At 43.5% G+C, this 19,741-nt stretch overlaps 1 protein-coding gene across 4 annotated transcripts in view; it reads left to right on the forward strand.

The window, feature by feature from the left end:
* NFATC2 (nuclear factor of activated T cells 2) overlaps positions 1-19,741 on the forward strand; it is a 176,327-nt gene that overhangs the window by 98,063 nt on the left and 58,523 nt on the right. For 2 of the 4 annotated variants that reach the window (XM_029611701.1, XM_029611702.1), the window contains exons 7-10: positions 1,502-1,557; positions 2,603-2,729; positions 4,243-4,941; positions 11,249-11,382. In XM_029611701.1, coding sequence (XP_029467561.1) covers positions 1,502-1,557; positions 2,603-2,729; positions 4,243-4,941; positions 11,249-11,352 — 986 coding nt within the window. In that variant the 3' untranslated portion in view covers positions 11,353-11,382. Of the gene's footprint in view, positions 1-1,501; positions 1,558-2,602; positions 2,730-4,242; positions 4,942-11,248; positions 11,383-19,741 lie in introns of those variants that run through there. The other 2 variants (XM_029611704.1, XM_029611703.1) reach the window with 1 other exon arrangement.

A 19,741-nucleotide genomic window follows, 5' to 3' on the forward strand; every position in this document is an offset into this window, starting at 1 on the left:
TAGGCAAGGGGGTTCGGGAAGTTCCCTCCCAGTCCCGCTCTTTAATTGGAGCGGAGTGGGAGGGAACTGGGGAAGGCCCCCGATTGCGTCGCTGTGCGGAGTTTGCAAAAGTACACCCCCCCCCCCTTTTGCGCGCGGCCACCCAGTTTTATAACATGCACTCGCTTGTGCGTGGATGTTATAAAATCTGCCCCTTAGCCAATAACATTGGACTGAAGACTTGGCTAAAGATAAGCAGATACAATTATCCGATGATTTGTGCCACTTGGCTGTGTTCAGAGGCCACCACTTAGCTGGCTAAGTATTTATCCAGCTAAGTAGATAGCCGGATATCTTGAGGGTAGGCAATAGGCGGATCGAGGTGGGACAGCTTATCCCATTATCTTAACCAGATAAGTGTCTGCATTCAGCCTTATCCAGGTAAGTTAACCAAATAAGTTATTTATTTATTTATTTGTTTGTTTGTTTGTTTATTTGTGTTTTTCTATACCGGCATTCACGGAAATTCGTATCATGTCGGTTTACATAAAACAAGGGGTGGGCAATACATTATAACGTACATAACTAAAACATAAGAGTATATATTACAAAAGTATAACAAGTGCAGGAAGAAAAAGTTACAATAAAACAGGGGTTATTCTAACTGGGATTAGAGTTAGAGGAAAGATAAAAGTTTAACAAGAAGTAAAACATTGTAATGATTGGTTGGTAGTGTCTGTTTCAGTTTAATAGAAAATGTTCAATATTGCTGCATTTGCTGGAAGTGAATGGAAGTGAATCATTAGCTGGAAGCTGGAAGTTAGATCTGCTCCATAGCAGGTCTAAAGTTATCGGGATATAACTTATCCGGCTAACTAGAACTTATCCGGTTACATTCTGTAGCATACCGTGCTGCTGAATATTCCTTCTAGGTTATTGGATAGGTTATATCCGGATTACTTAGATAACAGGATATCTTTGACTATTGGGCCCAATAGGTATCTATCTCTATTATTAGGGATTCTGTTATAGACAGCGTTCATTTATTTTAGCTTTGCTTTTCAATCCACCATGAATAGAACATATTTAGCCATGGTATGTAACAAATACCATGTAGCTCCTCCCAAACCTCCACCCTCTTCCCCCCCCCCCTCCCCCAGTTTTTTTTCCCGCATCCTCTACCTCAGTCATGTCCTTTGTTATCAATAACATATTACTCCCTTCCAAGTTTTGATCACCCTGTTCTGTGTATCATGTTCAAGTTACTTGTAAACCGATATGATGTACCCACGAATACCGGTCTATAAAAGCCTTTAAATAAAATAAATAATTCACAACTAGCCCTTCTACTGATGCTACACAAGGACAACAGGGGACAATATTTTTGTTTAGATATTGACTGGATGCTAACAATCACATTTCAGCAGATTTTATGTATAAAACTGAACTATGCATGTGTGTCACTGCATCAATATGATTTCCTAATTTATAAAATCTAATAAAATTGAAATGTTGTTTTTAGATGGTCAACAGATTTGGGAGATGGAAGCAACAGTGGACAAAGATAAGAGCCAGCCTGTAAGTACTGTGTGTTAAATAGTAGATGCTTTCATGTTTAGATGTTAAAGTGCGTGCTAGATTCCGGTTTCCTGTTGTGCTCTCCATTTTTCTCATCGGCGAGACTTTATTCACTGTAGTTAATTTAGGGCCTGATATCCTAAGGCCTTTTTCCCATTCTGTGGCTATGGGGAAGAAAGCTTAGAAAACCAGGCCTTTAATGTGTACCCACCATATATACTATAACACGTACCCACTATTTTATGCTGAATGGACTTTTTTATAATTCTCCTGCTCCTTATTGTTAATTTATGGTGATATTGGAATCCTGACAGGAGAGAAATGCCTTTGTTATCCAAAAACAATGGCCAAAGTATATATGTGTGTGATCGATTGCAGAATCCGCTTACTCGGCAAGGCTTTCATTACTTGCAATAATATCAAGAGAGAGAAGCGTAAGACCAGTTTGTGTTTTCATAACAAGATGGCAACACTGGCTCAGCTATTCTTACCAGCAAATTCTCTGTGCACTGCCCAGCTGACGCACATTAAAAAGTGCCACCATAGAAAGGAGAATGAAGCCAAATGACTAACGCCATGATTCCTCAAGTCTTAAGTAGTCCCGGGCACAACATTTTTTCAAAGCCTGGGCAAATTATGGGCATAAATTGATTGTCTAAAAATTGTCTTATGGGCAAAAGTACGCAAATAACGCACATACTTTTAGCCTCTTGCAGGGGGATGCATTACCGAGAGCAGAGTTTAGGTCAGAGGAGGAAAATAATGTGCGCACAGGATGCAGGCGCCAATGACTGCAGGTACTCTTGTACCCGCGGAGGTTTATAAAGCGATGGCCTGCATGTGTTCACTTTGAAAACTGGTGCAAAGTCCGGGGCTAAATAAAAGTAGCCGTAGCCTTTGTCCCGGTGCAGGCAGACTGAAAATTAGCCCCTCGATGGTCAGATCTGGCTTTTGCTTTCCTCCCCTGACCGTTTCACTCTTCGTTTACAGCATTGGCCATGGAGAGTTGTCTTTGTGTCAGCTCGGTCTTCCATTCTTGTTTCAGAGCATGCTCTTTGTAGAGATTCCTGAATATCGGAACAAGCTCACCCGCATTCCGGTCAAGGTGAATTTCCAGGTCATAAACGGGAAGAGGAAAAGAAGCCAACCTCAGCATTTTACCTATCTCCCAGGTAATTGTCCTCACCGTAGTTCAGATCCTAGATTTTGGTGTAGCAGACAAGCGATAGCACAGAGATGCACGCGTGCTAAGGGATCTCTCTAAAGTCTATTAAATCCTGTATTGTACAACTAGAAATATACCCTGGCTCTTACACACTGCTCTTATTGAAAAGTGAGTAAAAGGTTGCTTCAGAAATGTAATAATCCCTAATACATTTATGCTCATCTGTTGACCACCAGATTCTGAAAATGGTAAGGATGCAAGGCAATGTCACTAGGCATCGTTAAAAGTGGGTTTGCCGTTTGCTAACGGCTCTGATATATTCATGATTAAACAAAGCATTTGAACATTTGCTCCCATCAACATTCATTGTTGTTTTCTAGAGGGAAATGTTAGCACTAGTGTGCTATGTTTATGCTAGATCCAACGCTACTCTATGAGGTCACGATTCAAAGCTTTTTGTGCAGGTAACTTTTTGAGTTACACGCACGAGAAACGAATTTTGAATATTTTCCTCACCTGATGCATACATTTTTGTGCGTGCAAAATTCACCTGCACAGAAAAAGGGTGTCAACAGAGGTGTCCCGGGGGCAGGGATTACGTTTATCCGGTGAGCATGCATATTCAGAGCTGTCCGGGTAAAGTTACACGCACAAGTCTGTAAGGAAAAATCAAGGTTGTAACATTCTCCGAGTATATTTAGCGGAAGACTTGTGCGCGTAAGTCCCACTGAATACCCAGGACAACTCTTACACGAAACTTTCCCCGGATAAATTTGCCACTCACCGCATCACTGAATATTGCCCTCTGTGGTCCTTGTCTTTTGTGATTTTCCAGTAAGTGGGCAGCCTCTGAGAATAGCAACATTTTCTCTCGTTTTCCTTGGTGCCTTCTCTTTTTTGGCGAGCATTAATTTCCAGGGGTTGTTCAAGTCGGTGGCCATGCTTTGGGACATTGCAAATTGCATATGTATTTGGCCAAATTTGTACCTATTCTATAGTGAACGTTGATCTGTGAACACAAGCAGCTTTGATGATCTCACTCATATAAAAGTTTGTCCATCAACACGAACATACAGATGAGCATATTTGGCATTGTATATAGTGATCTGTACAAATTTGATTATTGGCATTTGAAAAATAATGTTTAGACAGCTTACAGGTGAATTTATGCCCATAAATGTAACTTACTATCATAACAATTTTCAAAAGCCATTTACAAGCATAAAGTGCATTTACACATGAAATATCCTAAGGACAATTCAGTGGCGTATACTGTAGCAATTTTCAAAGCCCACTTACATGGATAAAGTGCATTTACACGTGGAAAACCCAGTTTTATGGCTGTAGATGCTTTTGAAAATCAGGCCCTGTGTGTATAAACAAACTGACCATCGATGAAGCTCAATAATCGTATCACCGTTAATTTAATCCCCTTTTACTTAACACGTGACGCATTCTGGTTTAGGGTTTTCTGTTGTTATTTTCCCTTCACTGTGAATAATGTGTATATTTTCTTCCAGTGCCATCCATTAAAACGGAACCCATTGACGACTATAATCCCTCTTTGATCAGAAATACAGTGCCTGGTGGTCTGGGAACTCTGCCACAGTCCTACTACCCGCAGCATACGGTGATCAGCGATTCCCCTTCCTGTCTCGTGGGAAACATGGCAGCTTGCCAGCAGGCGCGTTCAGGCCTGCCCCCTCCAGATTCTCGGTATCCACCTCAGGATCCCGCCGCTGCAACCTACCAAAGAAGCCGGAGCCTCAGCCCCAGCCAGCCGGGTTACCAGCAGCCCAACCTGCTGGCCTCTCAGATTACCCTGCCGGATGTCAGCAGATCGGTGCTGGCCCATGCTGGTTCGCCCGGCCAGGCTCCTGCCATGCTCCACCACTCCTCAGCCAATCAGCAGTCTCCTCCTCCTCCTGTAATCCACTATTCCCCGGCCAATCAGGTGCTGAGGTGCGGAAGTCACCAGGAGTTCCAGCATATAATGTGCTGCGAGAATTTCACGTCCGGCCTGTCACGAGCAGGTCAGCCCCAGGCCAGCCAGACTCAGAGGATTAGCCCCAGCTCTTACCCTACGGTGATTCAGCAACAGTCGGCAAGCCCGAGAGCTGCGAAACACGGACCGCCTGCTAGTGAGCAAAAAGAAATCTTACCCGGAGGAGTCACTGTTAAACAGGAGCCAAATCTGGATCAGGCATACCTGGATGATGGTAAGAAAGTGTTGACCGTACCTCTGAGCACCACACAGATTAATGCCTCTCAGTCTAGTTACACACGTTTCATTTTTAAATGGCATTTTCAGTAAATAACTTCAGCAGGTGGGGACACAGTAAGGCCCTCTGCATGACTATCTTTCTCTTTTATATGAATGGCGCTGACAGTTTTTTAAAAATGTCATTTCTTTCCGGTCATTTGTTTTGTGGCTCAGTTCAAATCAGCCTCTGCTGGGTTTTTATAGCACTTTGAAGCTTCGTTCACAGCTATCACCGCAAGCGGGCACCTGCATTAGATTGCAAACGACATGAAAAAATGTGATGAAACACTCACGTTTCCTTTCCTTTAAAAAGCAACTTGGACCCCTTCCTCCTCCAAAGTTTAGGAGTTTTTTCGGAAAATCGGTTTAAAAAAAAAAAAAAAAAAAAGAGGGAAGCCACCAAAACAATAAAATAAAAAAACGCCCTCCCCCAGAGATACCTTACCCCTTCCTGGGGGTCTGCGTGAAATTGACAAGTAGAAAGGGACAGGAACCAATCCCCAGTTGCTCCTGCCCTGCCGAGTCTCGATACCAAAATGGAGCCAGCAGACCCCCTCCGAGGCCATTCAGACGTACAGCTCTGCAGCAAAATGGCGCCGGCCTCTGGGAATCTGCTCCCAGCCGGGCAGGAGGGACTGTGGATCGCTCCTGCCCCTTTCTACTCAGCAACTTCATGCAGACCCCAGGAAGGCATGGGGGGGGGGGGGGGGGAGAGACCAGAGGGGGCTTCTGGGGATGGTCTAGGGAAGGTAATTTCTCTCCTGGGGAGGGGGGAGGCAGTGTCATTTTGGTTTGTGTTTCTTTTTTAAATGTAATATTTATTTTGGTTCAAGGAACAAAAGAAACCGAAATAAACATTAAACAAACCAAAATATGAAAAGAAATCCACAACGGAACAAAGAAAAAAATAGAAAAACAGCCGCCAAAACAAAAACAGTTTCCCTGCACCCCTCCTTCTAACAAGGGGTATTGCCTATGTTATGGTCTGTCCTTCCCCCCCCCCCCCCCCCCCCCCCGGATCTGCCAGTGCAGCAATAATCCTTACCTCAGATCCACAAGGCCCAGCTCCTTCTGGAAACCGCTACGTGTGCGCAACCTGACACTGACCAGTAGGTGTCATTGCCTTGCGACGGCTCAGCCACCTTCCCCCTAGGGGGTTGTGAGTGCTTCCTCCACCTCATCCCCAGCTGGCCTAATGAGTAGAAGGTGGGCCTGATAATTAAGCCCAGCCCTACCGCATAGCACTGCCACTAAGCCACCAGTCCTGCCCAGTACCATCTTTTTGTTAACAGCAGGCACAGCAGGTCCTGCTCTGTAAAGCTCTCTTGTGCACCGTTAATATAACAGCATGCGAGAAGACGGAGTGCTGCAGGCAGAATTCTCCCCGATGCTATAAATGAACAGGAACACATTGATGTTCCTTTGTTGTGGATCCCATCAATGTAGCTGTTGAGCCTGAAGAAGCGCTAAGCTTGGGCTAGGTTTGAAATTCTTCTGGCAGCTTATTCTTTGCATGAATGAAATCATCGGTGCTCTGGTTGGCTGTTTAATTAAAGCAGTGGTCTTACTCCTTCCCTTGCAGTTCCTTTCATGGAAACAAAAAAAAATCAATATACCATGCCTTTTCAAACCAGTACCCCAGCCTACATGATTATTTTATTGTTTGTATCTCTCTCTCTCTCTCTCTCTATATATATATATATGTGTATATAATTTATATGCCTCTTGCCTTTCCTTCTCCCTCTCTCCGGAGAGACGTGTTATACAAAATTCCCTCGTCAGCTTGGGGGTAGATGGGATGGAGTCTCTCCCGGCAGACTCAGTTTACTTCAGCGTCGTTCAAGATGCAGCAGAGGCCATCACCGAACCTTTCCCTCCCTCCCACCCTCACAAATACATTTCTAATCCCCTCCTCCATCGCTCCCTAGCCCATCGGTATGGCCTAACTGTAGACGGGTAACGCGCTAAACTCTCCTTCTCGTAGTTGCAAGTAGCAGCACAAGAGCAGTGTTGATGGGTAAAAAGGGCTTTGAGGAACTCTAGAATTCGAGAGTCTGCGTTTCGTTTCCTCTGTATGAGTCCCATTGACCGTACCTTTTTGGATCTTGCGCTGAAGGCAGTTTATATAAGGTATGGCTTTCTCTTCTTCGTGTAGACTTCTCAGGTAGCATCTACTCTGGGGTACTTTACTCACTTAGGTTCTCTTTAGATTTCCCTCTCAGTTTTGCATTAGAGACCACGAAAGGCGCTCTGCTTCGTGCAGTCGATAGAAAGCTTTGAGTCCAGCTTGCCATGCCGTTACAAGAATGTTCTTGAGTAGTCATGTGGTGGTCGTCTTTCTGATGCCGACGCTATAAATGTGCCTGCTCTGTTCCAAGCTGAGGCAGAAGGCTCATGAAAGTGAAGGTGTACGTTTTATTTATTTATAAGTGTCTGATAGTCTGCCTTTTCCCAAGATGGTCTCAAGGCAGATTAAAGAGAATCATATTCCAATCAGGAGGCAAGAATTTGTTTTGTTTCTGTGGTTTAGATAAGTGAAGCAATTGAACCTCTCTGACTAGGTGGTAGAGTGAGAGAGTATGGTGGGATTGGAGCCTCGGGTGCTGGGGACTGGATAGAGGAAACAGCACATTTTGGTTGAATGGGTCAAGTTCAGAATGGGCTTTTATTCTGGAAGCCATTTCTAATTTGCCTTTACAGCTCATACACAGCCCTCACTTCAGCTCCTGAGCTGAAGTAAGTTGCGCGTGCCGGCTGGCGATTCTTCAGGTCAGCGATCAATGGTGCTGTCGCGGCCCGGCCCTCTGAAGTAGCGCTGCAGTTGTGCGCGTGGCCAGGCCTCTTTGAAAATTTGCCTGGTCCACGCAAGGCCTGGCCACGCGCATAAACCCCCGGATTTACAAGCCTAGGACTTTAAAAATCTACCTGAAAATAAATACATAATCATAATACTAAAAAGATACTAATATTATTTAAAAACTGATGAATAAAAGATCAAATAATTAAAAACTCATATACATGTTTTTTTAAATGTCCTAAACAGCAATAAAATATTTCAAAAAAGCAGACACAGCAAATAACACCTGAAAAATCAAACTAAAAAGGATTTTAAAAATTCACGCTCTCCATACCTGGGAACATTTGATTTCCAGATGCCCTGAAATAGTCATGGATTATCAGGCAGAGAATAACTGGGGTAGTTGTGTACACACATGCTCCCTCTCATCACACACATTCTTTCTCTCACTCTCCCATTTACAAGCACACATGTTCTCTCTCACTCTCACTCTCTCACACATAAGCACACATGCTCTCTCTCACACATACTCTCTCACTCTCTCACACACAAGCACACATGCTCTCTCACTCTCTCACACATAAGCACACATGCTCTCTCTCGCTCACTCTCTCACACATAAGCACACATGCTCCTCACTCTCTCACACACAAGCACACATGCTCTCTCTCACACATAAGCACACATGCTCTCTCTCACTCTCTCACACATAAGCACATATGCGCTCTCTCACTCACTTGCCTTGACTTAGCAGGAAGCAGCAGCAGAGTCTCCTTCTTCAGCCCCTGTTTCCAAGGGAATGACTTCCAGCCACAGGGCATTGGATTACTTCCTGCAGGGCACTTTCCTCTTCACTCCTCAGCAGCACGGCCCCACCAAAATCTGCGGCGTGGTCAGCACTGCCTTAGTAAATGGAAAGCAGTGAGGCCCTGCTGGCAACACTGCTGATTCTGGCGGGGCCACGCTGTTTATACTCTTAGTAAGGCAGTGCTTACCATGCCATCGATTTTGGTGGGGCCGTGCTGATTTTTCTTGGCAGCACGGGCCTCCTCTTCTTCCGCCACCAGTGGGATTGGGTCCATCAGCAGCACTAGAGACATTCTTCTGTTGCCAGTGGATTGGGTCTACCAGCGGCACCACGGGCCTCCTCTCCCTGCTCCCGATGCCACCCCACCAGGTGTGCCATCCCGTGCAATTGCACGGTTTGCACACCCAGTAGCACTGGGCCTGGCTCCAGCTGCAGGGGCAGACCTTGTGTAATGCCCCTCACCTTTGGTCTGAAGCACATCTGGCATCGTGTTGCATCCAAGGAACATGGCTGAACTTCCTGCAGCTTTTGAGCCCTTTTATAGAGCTTGTTACTTCCTGTGACATGCTCTGACGACATCACATCCTGTCTTGTATAAAGGGAGGCTCAGAACTGCTACCCAGTGCCTTCGCAACAGGTCTCTTGCTTTCTTTGCAGTACCAGTTGCCTAGCATGTTCCCGGCTTTCTTGCTGCTGTTCCTGCTTCCTGCCTTGCTTCTGGTGTCCTCCTTGTGAGTCCTGTGGCTCCCTGTTCTACTCGCCATTGTCCTTGTTCCTGCCTTATCGTCTCACCCTCGAACCAGACTCCATGCTCACTCAGTTTGGCTTCTGTCACCACCTTTGGATCATGACAGGAAAGTCCTTCTGGCCGCCAGAACCTGAGGGCTCAGCCCGAGGGGGAGGCGTTGGCTAGGCTGAAGACCTACTCCAGGGATGCATCAGCCACCACCTGTCAAGGCCTATCTTGTGCTCGCACAAGACAAGCAGCACAAACTTAACGGCGGCAAAAGGGCTCAAAGTGGCATAGGATAAACACTTTGGATCCCTAAAGGCTAGAGGATGGAAATGAAGAAAAGAGTGCATGGGGGTAACTTGCTGGTGCAGCAGGTACCAGTAAGCCTTGATACTTTTGATGCAACTGCACATTACTTTCTGCTTCAATGGCGGGGGGGGGGGGGGGCAAGGGGAGTTGGATTCAGACAACAAGCAACAAGGGCCCCCGACTTTTATGATCTGGGGAACTGATAAGCCGGGGGGGGGGGGGGGGGGGGTAACCTGCATGTAACCTGCATGGAGCAGCAATTACTACCCTTAACAGAAGGCAGGGGATTACTACCCTTGACTAGTAAGCCTTGAAGCTTTTGACACAACTACAGCACCACTTTCCGCTTTGACGGTGGTTGGGGGGGGGGGGGGTGGAAGAGGAATTGGATTCAGACGACAGCCAACATAGGCCATGACTTTTATGGTCTGAGGTACTGATACACAGACATAAGTGAAAAAGCACAGGGACCGCTTCCGAGGCCAAGTCCATAAGCAAAACACATCAGCAGCACTGTCTGAATTTTCAAGAAGGCTCATCGAGTAACTGCACAGAGCAGCAGTTGCTACCCTTAAGAGAAACATGGGGGTAACTTGCACGGCGCGGCAGATACTACCATAAGACCTTGCTGGGCAGACTGCATGGACCATTTGATCCTTTTTTGCCGTCATGTTACCCCCCCCCCCCCCCCTGGCATAACACCTTGTGGGCAGCAGCGGCTAGCATAGCGTGCATGAAACCGCGTGGCAAATAGCTAGCAATTTTGGCTCACTCCGCAGCTTTGCTCACAGCTGGTGAAAATTAAAGCAGTTTAAATCACAGTAAGTTTGGGTCCCAGCAGGATTGATCTTGCAGCAGCTTTAGTGTGTGTGGGAGAGAAATCCCCGCAGCCCCATCTCCTCTCTGGCTGCCAGGCTCCTGCTCATGGTTCCTAACAGGAGGCAGCTGGGTCTCTTTACAGTAAGCACAGGCATTCCTCTTTTACTTCTTTCTTGGTAGCCCTTAGATAGAATTACCAGATGGCTCCAGTTCACCAGGAACAGGCTGAACCCGTCCTGGTTTTACCCCATTGCATGCAGGGACTTGTAGTTCAGATTCTATTTATTTATTTATTTGTTTGTTTGTTTATTTAAGGGAAATCGTGCATGCAATGGGGCAAAACTCAAACTGGCTTAGCCTGGCCCTGGTGAACTGGAGCCATCTGATAACCTTATCTTATTGCTGTCAAGCCATCTGCGGGGCTTAGTTATAGCACTACGCATGGATACACAGGTTTCATTTGTAATATATTTATTTTAATGAAAATGTAACCATCCCTGTTTTAACAGAGTTGGAAAAGGATTATTTTCAGTATTGCTTTGCTTGCAACCAACAGCAGTTTTTGATGGTTTTCAGTGATTCTGACACTCCCGTTTGCTGCGTCACTTACAAGTCTGTTGATAAAAATAAGTCAGTAATTTAAAAAGGCAAGCAGTAGAAAAAAAAAAAACAAGGCAGTTAAGTGAAGACAAGCGAAGTTCTTTTTCTGCTTTAATTCAGAGATCGGTAATTAGCACTACTGGATAGCTTCTATTAGGTGCCTGGCCAGATTTCTCTCACGGTATTTCCTGTTTCAGAAGAACATGCAGGAATCTTTTTGAAGTCTGTGACACCTTTGTATTGGACCAACATAAATAACGTTGCATTTTCAAGACCACACTTCTTGGTCGCTACTTGTTGACATGGTTGTAAGCTGAAAGGTACAGAAAATAGCCCTCCCCTCCTGTGACGAAAGGGGCAACCCATGTGGCCTCAACAGCTGATGCACAACATTATCAAGACTTCAGTCTTCTCCACCATCAGCACAACTACTTATTTATTTAAATAGTTTTATATTCTGCCTCCTCCCTACATTATGCCCGGGGTGGCTACTTGACCTCCGCCCTTGAAGCACATGCAATACTGATTTCATCCAGACAGGATTTGGATGAGGAGGAAATGCTGCTGGCCCGGCACTGATGTAATTCCGAGTCAACGTTTACCTGCATCTCCAGTTGAGAGTCTCTGAGGTGCCGGTAGGAGGAGCCAGAAAATCCTCCTGGAATTGAATAGAAGGTTCCCAGCTTGAAACTGAAACCGTATTCCATCTATGAGCAATGTTTTGTTGGTGGATTCCACAAAATTGTATAATTTACAAATTCTGGAAAATAATTGCTCGAGAGGAGCATGTTCAGTCAACCACAAGAAAGACATTCCCAGACTTGCCATCCATTTGCACTGGACTCATCTTAGTTAGTAGACAGAGGGTGAGTCATCATGATCATCATCAGGCAGATCTTTTAAAAGACTAACCAAAGAATATTACCAGATATTAGAATGCTTGCAAGTTAGTCATACTACCTCAGTGGACACACTTTTATTTTTTTATGTGCTCAGTCCAAAGTCAGTGTCCATGATATTCCCTATATGTTGAAAAGAGATGCACTTAAATGCAGCATTAAAGATAAAGCAAAAGTTGTCCTCATTTAGAGGGAATGATTATACCAAAAAGAAAGATTTGATGTTTGCTCTAGGCTTATGTATATTGATCTGGTAATAATGCCATATTTATTTTCTGAAATGCATCACAATTCAGCATAGTGCACTACTGAAACGAATGAAGAAAGTGGTAGGAAACTATGAACGACGCACAATAAAAGGCATCAGTTCTTTTCCCAAAGGACTTTGTTTTTGCAGTTGACAATACAATATTTGAATATTTTTTCATCAGCAGCAATGGAAATTAACTAATGCTAATCTGTTCACATAAGGAGTACAGTGTGTGAGGTTATCTATAGATGGTTTACTGGGAAATTTTAAAGTAAAAATTGCAGGAAAATTGTTGGGAGCTAATCAGACCAATTTCCTGGAGAATGTCTCTTGGAATTTTTTCTTCAGGGCTAAAGTCAACCTGGCTATTCCCCAGTTGTCAGTTCAGGCTCAGGAAGATGGATTATGGAAGAGTGGCCTAGTAGAGCAGTGGCTGAGGGCCAGGGTTCAAATCTCCGTTCCCCACTGACACTCAATGTGAATTAGACGAAGCACTTTAGGCTGATACCTGAAGTAATGGGAGATAAAGTGTAAACTCTTTGGCACAGGGACTCAGTGTATCTGAAGTACCAATAACGTGGCAAGATGCTTTCAGCATTATTTGGAAAAGCAAACTAAAAATCCACATTATTGTCTATAATCTGGAGCCTGATCCAGCACATATAGTAGGAAGCTCCCCAACCACCACTACTGCCCACCCCCCCCTCATTCCCCACAGTGAAAACATTACGATTGCAAACAGAATACAGGCAAAAAATTGACTTTTTTTTTTTTTTTTTTAATTGCATAGCGAAGCTTGAAAATAGGGTGCTTTTATTTGTAGTATGCATAGTTCTGTTATCAGAAGGCCCTACCCTTTAAATGAGTGCACTGGATCTCCATTTATCGCACTCCCTTGTCCTTACCATGGCCTCCTCTTTCTGTTCCACGCTTGCTAGAATTCTGCCAGTGAGCCCGTTACTGCCCCCAATTCCAGGCATCAACTACCCACCTGTTTCCTCAGCCTCCCTCCTTCCAGCTGCACTCAGATTTTTACAGCAGTGTTGCTTATTAGAAGGCTTCAGTTAGATTTCCAATCCGACTGGAAGCCACCACGAGCCTTCATTTGTGACTACCTGGTGTGTTTTTTCCCCCCCACCATTTTATAATAGCCCCCTGTCTAGTTCAGCTAGGGGCAGCAGACGGCAGCCCCCTCTGGAACCCTGTTAGATAGGGTCTGTACACATCAGCATTGCTCCATCCCCTCTTCCCCCTCCCCTCCCCCCCAGGGGCTGTGAACGCCACCTCCCCAGCCCCAACCAACCTGGGGGAGCAGAAGCCGGGCCCAGGAGGTCGAGCCCAGGTCTTCTGCAGACCATGCACAGCACTGGGGCCGCTGAGCCACCAGGTTGACAGGATTCAATTACATCTTAGATTTTGAAGTTGCCAAAAAAAAAACCAAATGCCATGGATTCAAATTTTGAATTAGTCTCATGTTTTTTTTAAACTGGAAATAAAGATTAATAAACAAAAAAAAGTTATATAAGGTGATACCGTTTTATAGGTTTCTTGACTAGCTTTTGGGAGTTGACACACCTTCCAGGGTCATGTCTTTAGAAAGTCACAGTAAAAGTAATATCATAAAATGTCACTTCCTTTGGAAGGCTAAGAGTAGCTCGGAATACTGCTTGTGTCAGAATTTTCAGCTTCCTTGCAATGGGTCCTTTGTATTATAGTAACAATGTAACTGTTTGACCAGTTTGTATTTGCAGCATTTTTCACACCTCTTCAGTGCTATATTAATCTCGGCATTATGGGGAGGTTCAGAATGTGTGAGAGAATGTGTTTTTGTAACCTGCCAGAAGATTTAGAAGTACCGAGTGGAAAAAGCTTTTCGAGCTGGATTAAGAGAATTTACTTTCGGTTCAGGTCGGCTGGTGGCGAGGCTATGCTTGTATAAAAGAGGCATGGATGACGTCTGCATGTTGCTTCAGCTTGTGGTGTTGAGAAATGACACGTCTGGCAGGACATCCAGTTTCAAGATATACTGCTCTTTTTTTGGGGAAGTCATTTAGATTGAAACGCAAGATTTTACATACAAAACAGAGAGAGAGAAAGAGAGAGCATCTTCTGATACGTTCCTAGACAAAAAGGTTACCAATTGCTGTTAATTAAATCTTCATTTTATTCATTTGTTTTCATTTATTTAAGAGCATTTATAACCCGCCCGTCTTACATTCAGAGCAGGGTACTTTAAAAGGATCAAATATCGTGACTGGCTAGAGTCAATGATATGAGTAAAGCCAAGTGTTCTATGGCATGGATACACAACGAAGTACAGGCATACAGTAACAGCTAGTTAATAAATTCATCATTAAGAGGTTAAGACATTATTCTATTGAATATAGGTTAATTTGAGTTGAAGGATGGTAGGGAAGGAATTACAGGCAATTTGTGTGTGTGTGGGGGGGGGGGGGGGGGTTAAAGAACTCCAGAGGGGAGTAGCGTAGGGGATCATGGAATGTCATTTCATGTTGGGTAAGCATTTTAATAGAGGTGGGTCTTTAATGCTTTTTTAATGAAAGCTCTCTCTCAAAGGCACCTTACTTCTTTTAGTAAACTGTTCCATAGGAGGGGACCTGCCAAGGAGAAGGCTCACTCTCTTGTTTCATCAAGATGGGCCATCTTTGGAGATGGGACATTGAGTAGCATTGCATTTGCTGACCTGAAGGACCATGAAGGGGTGTGGATTTTCAGTATAGAAGAGAGCCAGAGGGGAGTGTATGTTGTTTAAGGAAGAGTGAATGATCATAGCAAGCTTGTATTGTATGCATGTGAGATTGGGAGCCACTGTAGTTTTTCCAGGACAAAGAGTAATATGTTCATGGACGGGAGCACCAGTTAGAAGTCTTGCTGCCATGTTTTGTATAATTTGTAGGGGATGGGTAGCATATCCTGGGAGACCTATTAAAAGAGAGTTGCAATAATCTATACCGGAGAAGCGTAGAGACAACAGTACAGATCAGAATTCAGAGTACTCCAGAAGCGATTTCAGGTGGCAGAGTAGGCGCAGTTTATAGAAAGATGAGTTAGTGACAATCTTTATGTGGTCACGTAGGGAAAGAGACTTGTCAGTGGTGACTCCTAAATTATAAGATCCTCTATCTCCTTTTAAAAAGGAGATAGAGCAGCTTTTAAAGTAGAACAAGGGGGAAAGCCGACAATCACTCAGCAGTGCATGGTTCGGAGGAATGTATCCTTGAAGGATACTAATGAAACACGAGAGTTAGGGCATCCCAACAGAGAGGTTCCAATAAAAGCAAAAGTAGTTCATGTGCTTATATGTAAAAAATCACCTGAGCTAAAGGATTCCAAATTATCCCTATCAACTGAAAAGTAGGTTGTTAATACAAACAAAACACACTTTGAAATGTCGGTATGCCAATGCCAGAAGTCTAAGAAGTAAGATGAGAGAGTTAGAGTGTATAGCAGTAAATGATGAGATTGACATAGTTGGCATCTCAGAGACCTAGTGGAAGGAGGATAACCAATGGGACAGTGCTATATCAGGGTACAAATTATATCGCAATGATAGGGAGGATCAACTTGGTGGGGATGTGGATTTTATCTCAGGAGGGTATAGGGTCCTAACAGGATAAAGATCATACAAGAGACTAAAAGCTCAGTAGAATCTATATGGGTAGAAATCCCATGTGTGTTGGGTAAGAGTATAGTAGTATACTCCTATCACCATCTATCTGGCGAAAACAGTCAGACAGATGATGAAATGCTAAGAGAAATCAGGGCAGTAACAATGGAAGATTTCAATTACCCCAGTATTGACTGGGTAAATGTAACATCAGGATATGCTAGAGACATAAAGTTCCTGGATGGAATAAACGACTGCTTCATGGAGCAATTGGTTCAGGAACCAATGAGAGAGGGAGCTATTTTAGATTTAATTCTTAGTGGAATGCAGGATTTGGTGAGAGAGGTAACGGAAGTGGGGCCACTTGGCAATAGTGATCTTAACATGATCAAATTTGAACTAATAACTGGAAGGGGAACAATATGTAAATCTACAGCTCTAACACTAAATTTTCAAAAGGGAAACTTTGATAAAATGAGGAAAATAGAAAAAAACTGAAGGGTGCAGCTGCCAAGGTTAAAATGTACAACAGGCATGGACATTGTTTAAAAATACAATCTTAGAAGCCCAATCCAGATGTATTTCATGCATTAAGAAAGGTGGAAGGAAGGCAAAATGATTACTGGCATGGTTAAAAGGTGAGGTGAAAGAGGCTATTTTAGCCAAAAAGACATCCTTCAAAAATTTGAAGAAGGATCCATCAGAATAAAATAGGAAAAAGCATAAGCATTGTCAAGTTAAGTGTAAAACACTGATAAGACAGGCTAAGATAGAATTTGAAATGAAGTTGGCAGTAGAGGCAAAAACTCATAATAAAAATTTTAAAATATATCCAAAGCAAGAAACTTGTGAGGGAATCTGTTGGACCATTAGATGACCGAGGGGTTAAAGGGGCTCTTAGGGGAGATAAGGCCATTGCAAAAAGACTAAATGAATTCTTTGCTTCCGTGTGTACTAATGAGGATGTTGGGGAGATACCAGTTCCGGAGATGGTTTTCAGGGGTGATGAGTCATACGAACTGAACGAAATCACTGGAAGATGTAGTAGGCCAGATGTAGTAGGCCAGATTGACAAAACTAAAGAGTAGCAAATCACCTGGACCAGATGGTATGAATCCCAGGGTTCAGAAGGAACACAAAAAATGAAATTTCAGATCTATTAGTTAAAATTTGTAACCCATCATTAAAATCATCCATTGTACCTGAAGACTGGAGGGTGGCCAAAGTAATTCCAATATTTAAAAAGGGCTCCAGAGACAATCCTGGAAACTATAGACCAATGAGCCTGACTTCAGTGCCAGGAAAATAGTGGACTATTCTAAAGGTCAAAATCACAGAGCATATAGAAAGACATGGTTTAATGGAACACAGTCAACATGGATTTACCCAAAGGAAGTCTTGCCTCATTCATCTGCTTCATTTTTTTGAAGAGGTTAATAAACATGTGGATAAAAGTAAACCGGTAGAGGCAGTGTATTTGGATTTTCAGAAGGTGTTTGACAAAGTCCCTCATGAGAGGCTTCTAAGGAAACAAAAAAGTCATGAGATACGAGGCGATATCCTTTCATGGATTACAAACTGGTTAAAAGACAGGAAACAGAGAGTAGGATTAAATGGTCAATTTTCTCAGTGGAAAAGGGTAAACAGTGGCATGCCTCAGGGATCTGTACTTGGACCAGTGTTTTTCATTATATTTATAAATGATCTGGAAAGGAATATGACGAGTGAGGTTATCAAATTTGCAGATGATACAAAATTATTCAGAGTATTTACCGGTAAATCACAAGTGGATTGTGATAAATTGCAGGAGGATCTTGCGAGACTGGAAAATTGGCCATCCAAATGGCAGATGAAATTTAATGTGGACAAGTGCAAGGTGTTGCATATAGGGAAAAATAACCCATGCTGTAGTTATGTGATATTAGGTTCCATATTAGGAGTTACCAGCCAGGAAAAAAGATCTAGGCCTCATAGTGGATAATACATTGAAATTGTCAGCTTAGTGTGCTGCGGCAGTCAAAAAAAATAAAATATGTTATCAATTATTAGGAAGGGGAATGATGCATAAACGGAAAATGTCATAATGCCTCTGTATCGCTCCATGGTGAGACCGCACCTTGAGTACTGTGTACAATTCTGGTCACCACATCTCAAAAAAGATATAGTTGCACTGGAGAAGTTTCAGAGAAGGTTGACCAAACTGATAAAGGGGATGGAACAGCTCCCCTATGAGGAAAGGCGAAGGAGGTTAGGGCTGTTTTGCTTGGAGAAGAGACAGCTGAGGGGGGGATATGATAGAGGACTTTAAAATCATGAGAGGTCTAGAATGGGTAGATGTGAATTGGTTATTTACTCTTTCACTCAATGCACAATTAAGCTCTGGAATTTGTTGTCAGAGGATGTGGTTAGTGCAGTTAATGTATCTGGGTTTAAAAAAAGTTTGGATAAGTTCTTGGAGGAGAAGTCCATTGACTGCTATTAATCAAGTTGACTTAGGGTATAACCATTGCTATTACTAGCATCAGTAGCATGGGATCTACTTAGTGTGTGGGTACTTGCCAGGTACTTGTAGCCTGGTTTGGCCACTATTGGAAACAGGATGCTGGGCTTGATTGACCCTTGGTCTGACCCAGTATGACAATTTCTTATGTTCTTATGAGTGTTGAATGGGAAGGGGTTGGGGGTGCCTTGAGCTCAGTGTCATGAGAAGACCATGATTTCTGTCTTAGAGATATTCAGTGCCAATTTGTTGCAATGGAGCCATTTTTGAATGGTTTTCAAGCAGTGGGAGAGGAACGATTCAGTTAGGGTCCATGTTTCCTTCAGGGGAAAGAAGAATTGGATATCGTTGGCATAGAGCTTGTTATGAACTCCAAGGCTAGAAAGAGTATGATATAAGGGTGCTAGGTAGACATTAAACAGAGCCCCAAAGAGGGCAGATCCTTGGGGAGCCCAAGAGGAAAGGATTGTAGAGGAAGAAGTAGTAGACGCAGTGTAGAACTGACTGCATAAAGAAATGGTCAACACAACCTTTTCTCTTTGCAGAGGATTGACCATTCCGAACCCGTACGATAACTAGGGATGTGCTGTGATTTGGAATGACACTGAAAATGCCAATGTCGTTTGTTGCATTGTTTCATGTACTTTCTGTTTTAGTTTCGTTTCTGTGTTTTGCCGTGCACTAAATGGTTTTAAGTCATGCTAAAATGATTTAATGCATGCTAAAATGCAGAAAAGAAATGAAAAAAAATAGTAAAAGGGGGAAAAAAATGAAATATTTTTCCCATACACTCCCCCAATGGTAGCACGCACTGGGTCCCATGAATGCCATGAATGTTGGCGTTACACCACTGACTGACTTTTTTTTCACTTCTTCTTTAGTGTAATCTCCTCATGGCTTTTGACCAGAATGCCTTATATTGCAATGCCAAAAAAAAAAAATATATCTATATATCTATCAGGTAGTCAAACTATGCATCTTCTTGCCCTCAACGATCAGTCCTGCTCTCCAGAAAGCAGGATATAGTCCTTAGGGTGTCATATCCAGTGATTTCAAGATAGGGGAATATGTGACAAGGCAGTGGCTAGATCCAGAGGGATGCTAGGGAGCCACAGGAAGAGCCATAACTAGTAATAATAAGGAAGTGATTTTGCTGTTGCACACATGGTTGGTGAGACCTCTTCCCTGGAATATTGTCTCCACTTTTGGAAACCATACTTCTAGGACTTAAGCTGAACAGAGGCAGTGCAGAGAAGGGTTAACAAAATAGTGCAGGAAAAGCCCTATGAGATGAGACTTGAGGATCTAAATCCTAGTAGACAGGGGCGATATGGTAGACATTCAAATACCTGAAAGGTATTAATGATGCACAGGAGGTAAAGCCTTTTTCAATGGAAGGGGAAGTGCTAGAAC

The sequence above is a fragment of the Rhinatrema bivittatum genome, chromosome 8 (assembly GCF_901001135.1).
Source record: "Rhinatrema bivittatum chromosome 8, aRhiBiv1.1, whole genome shotgun sequence".
Taxonomy (NCBI): domain Eukaryota; kingdom Metazoa; phylum Chordata; class Amphibia; order Gymnophiona; family Rhinatrematidae; genus Rhinatrema; species Rhinatrema bivittatum.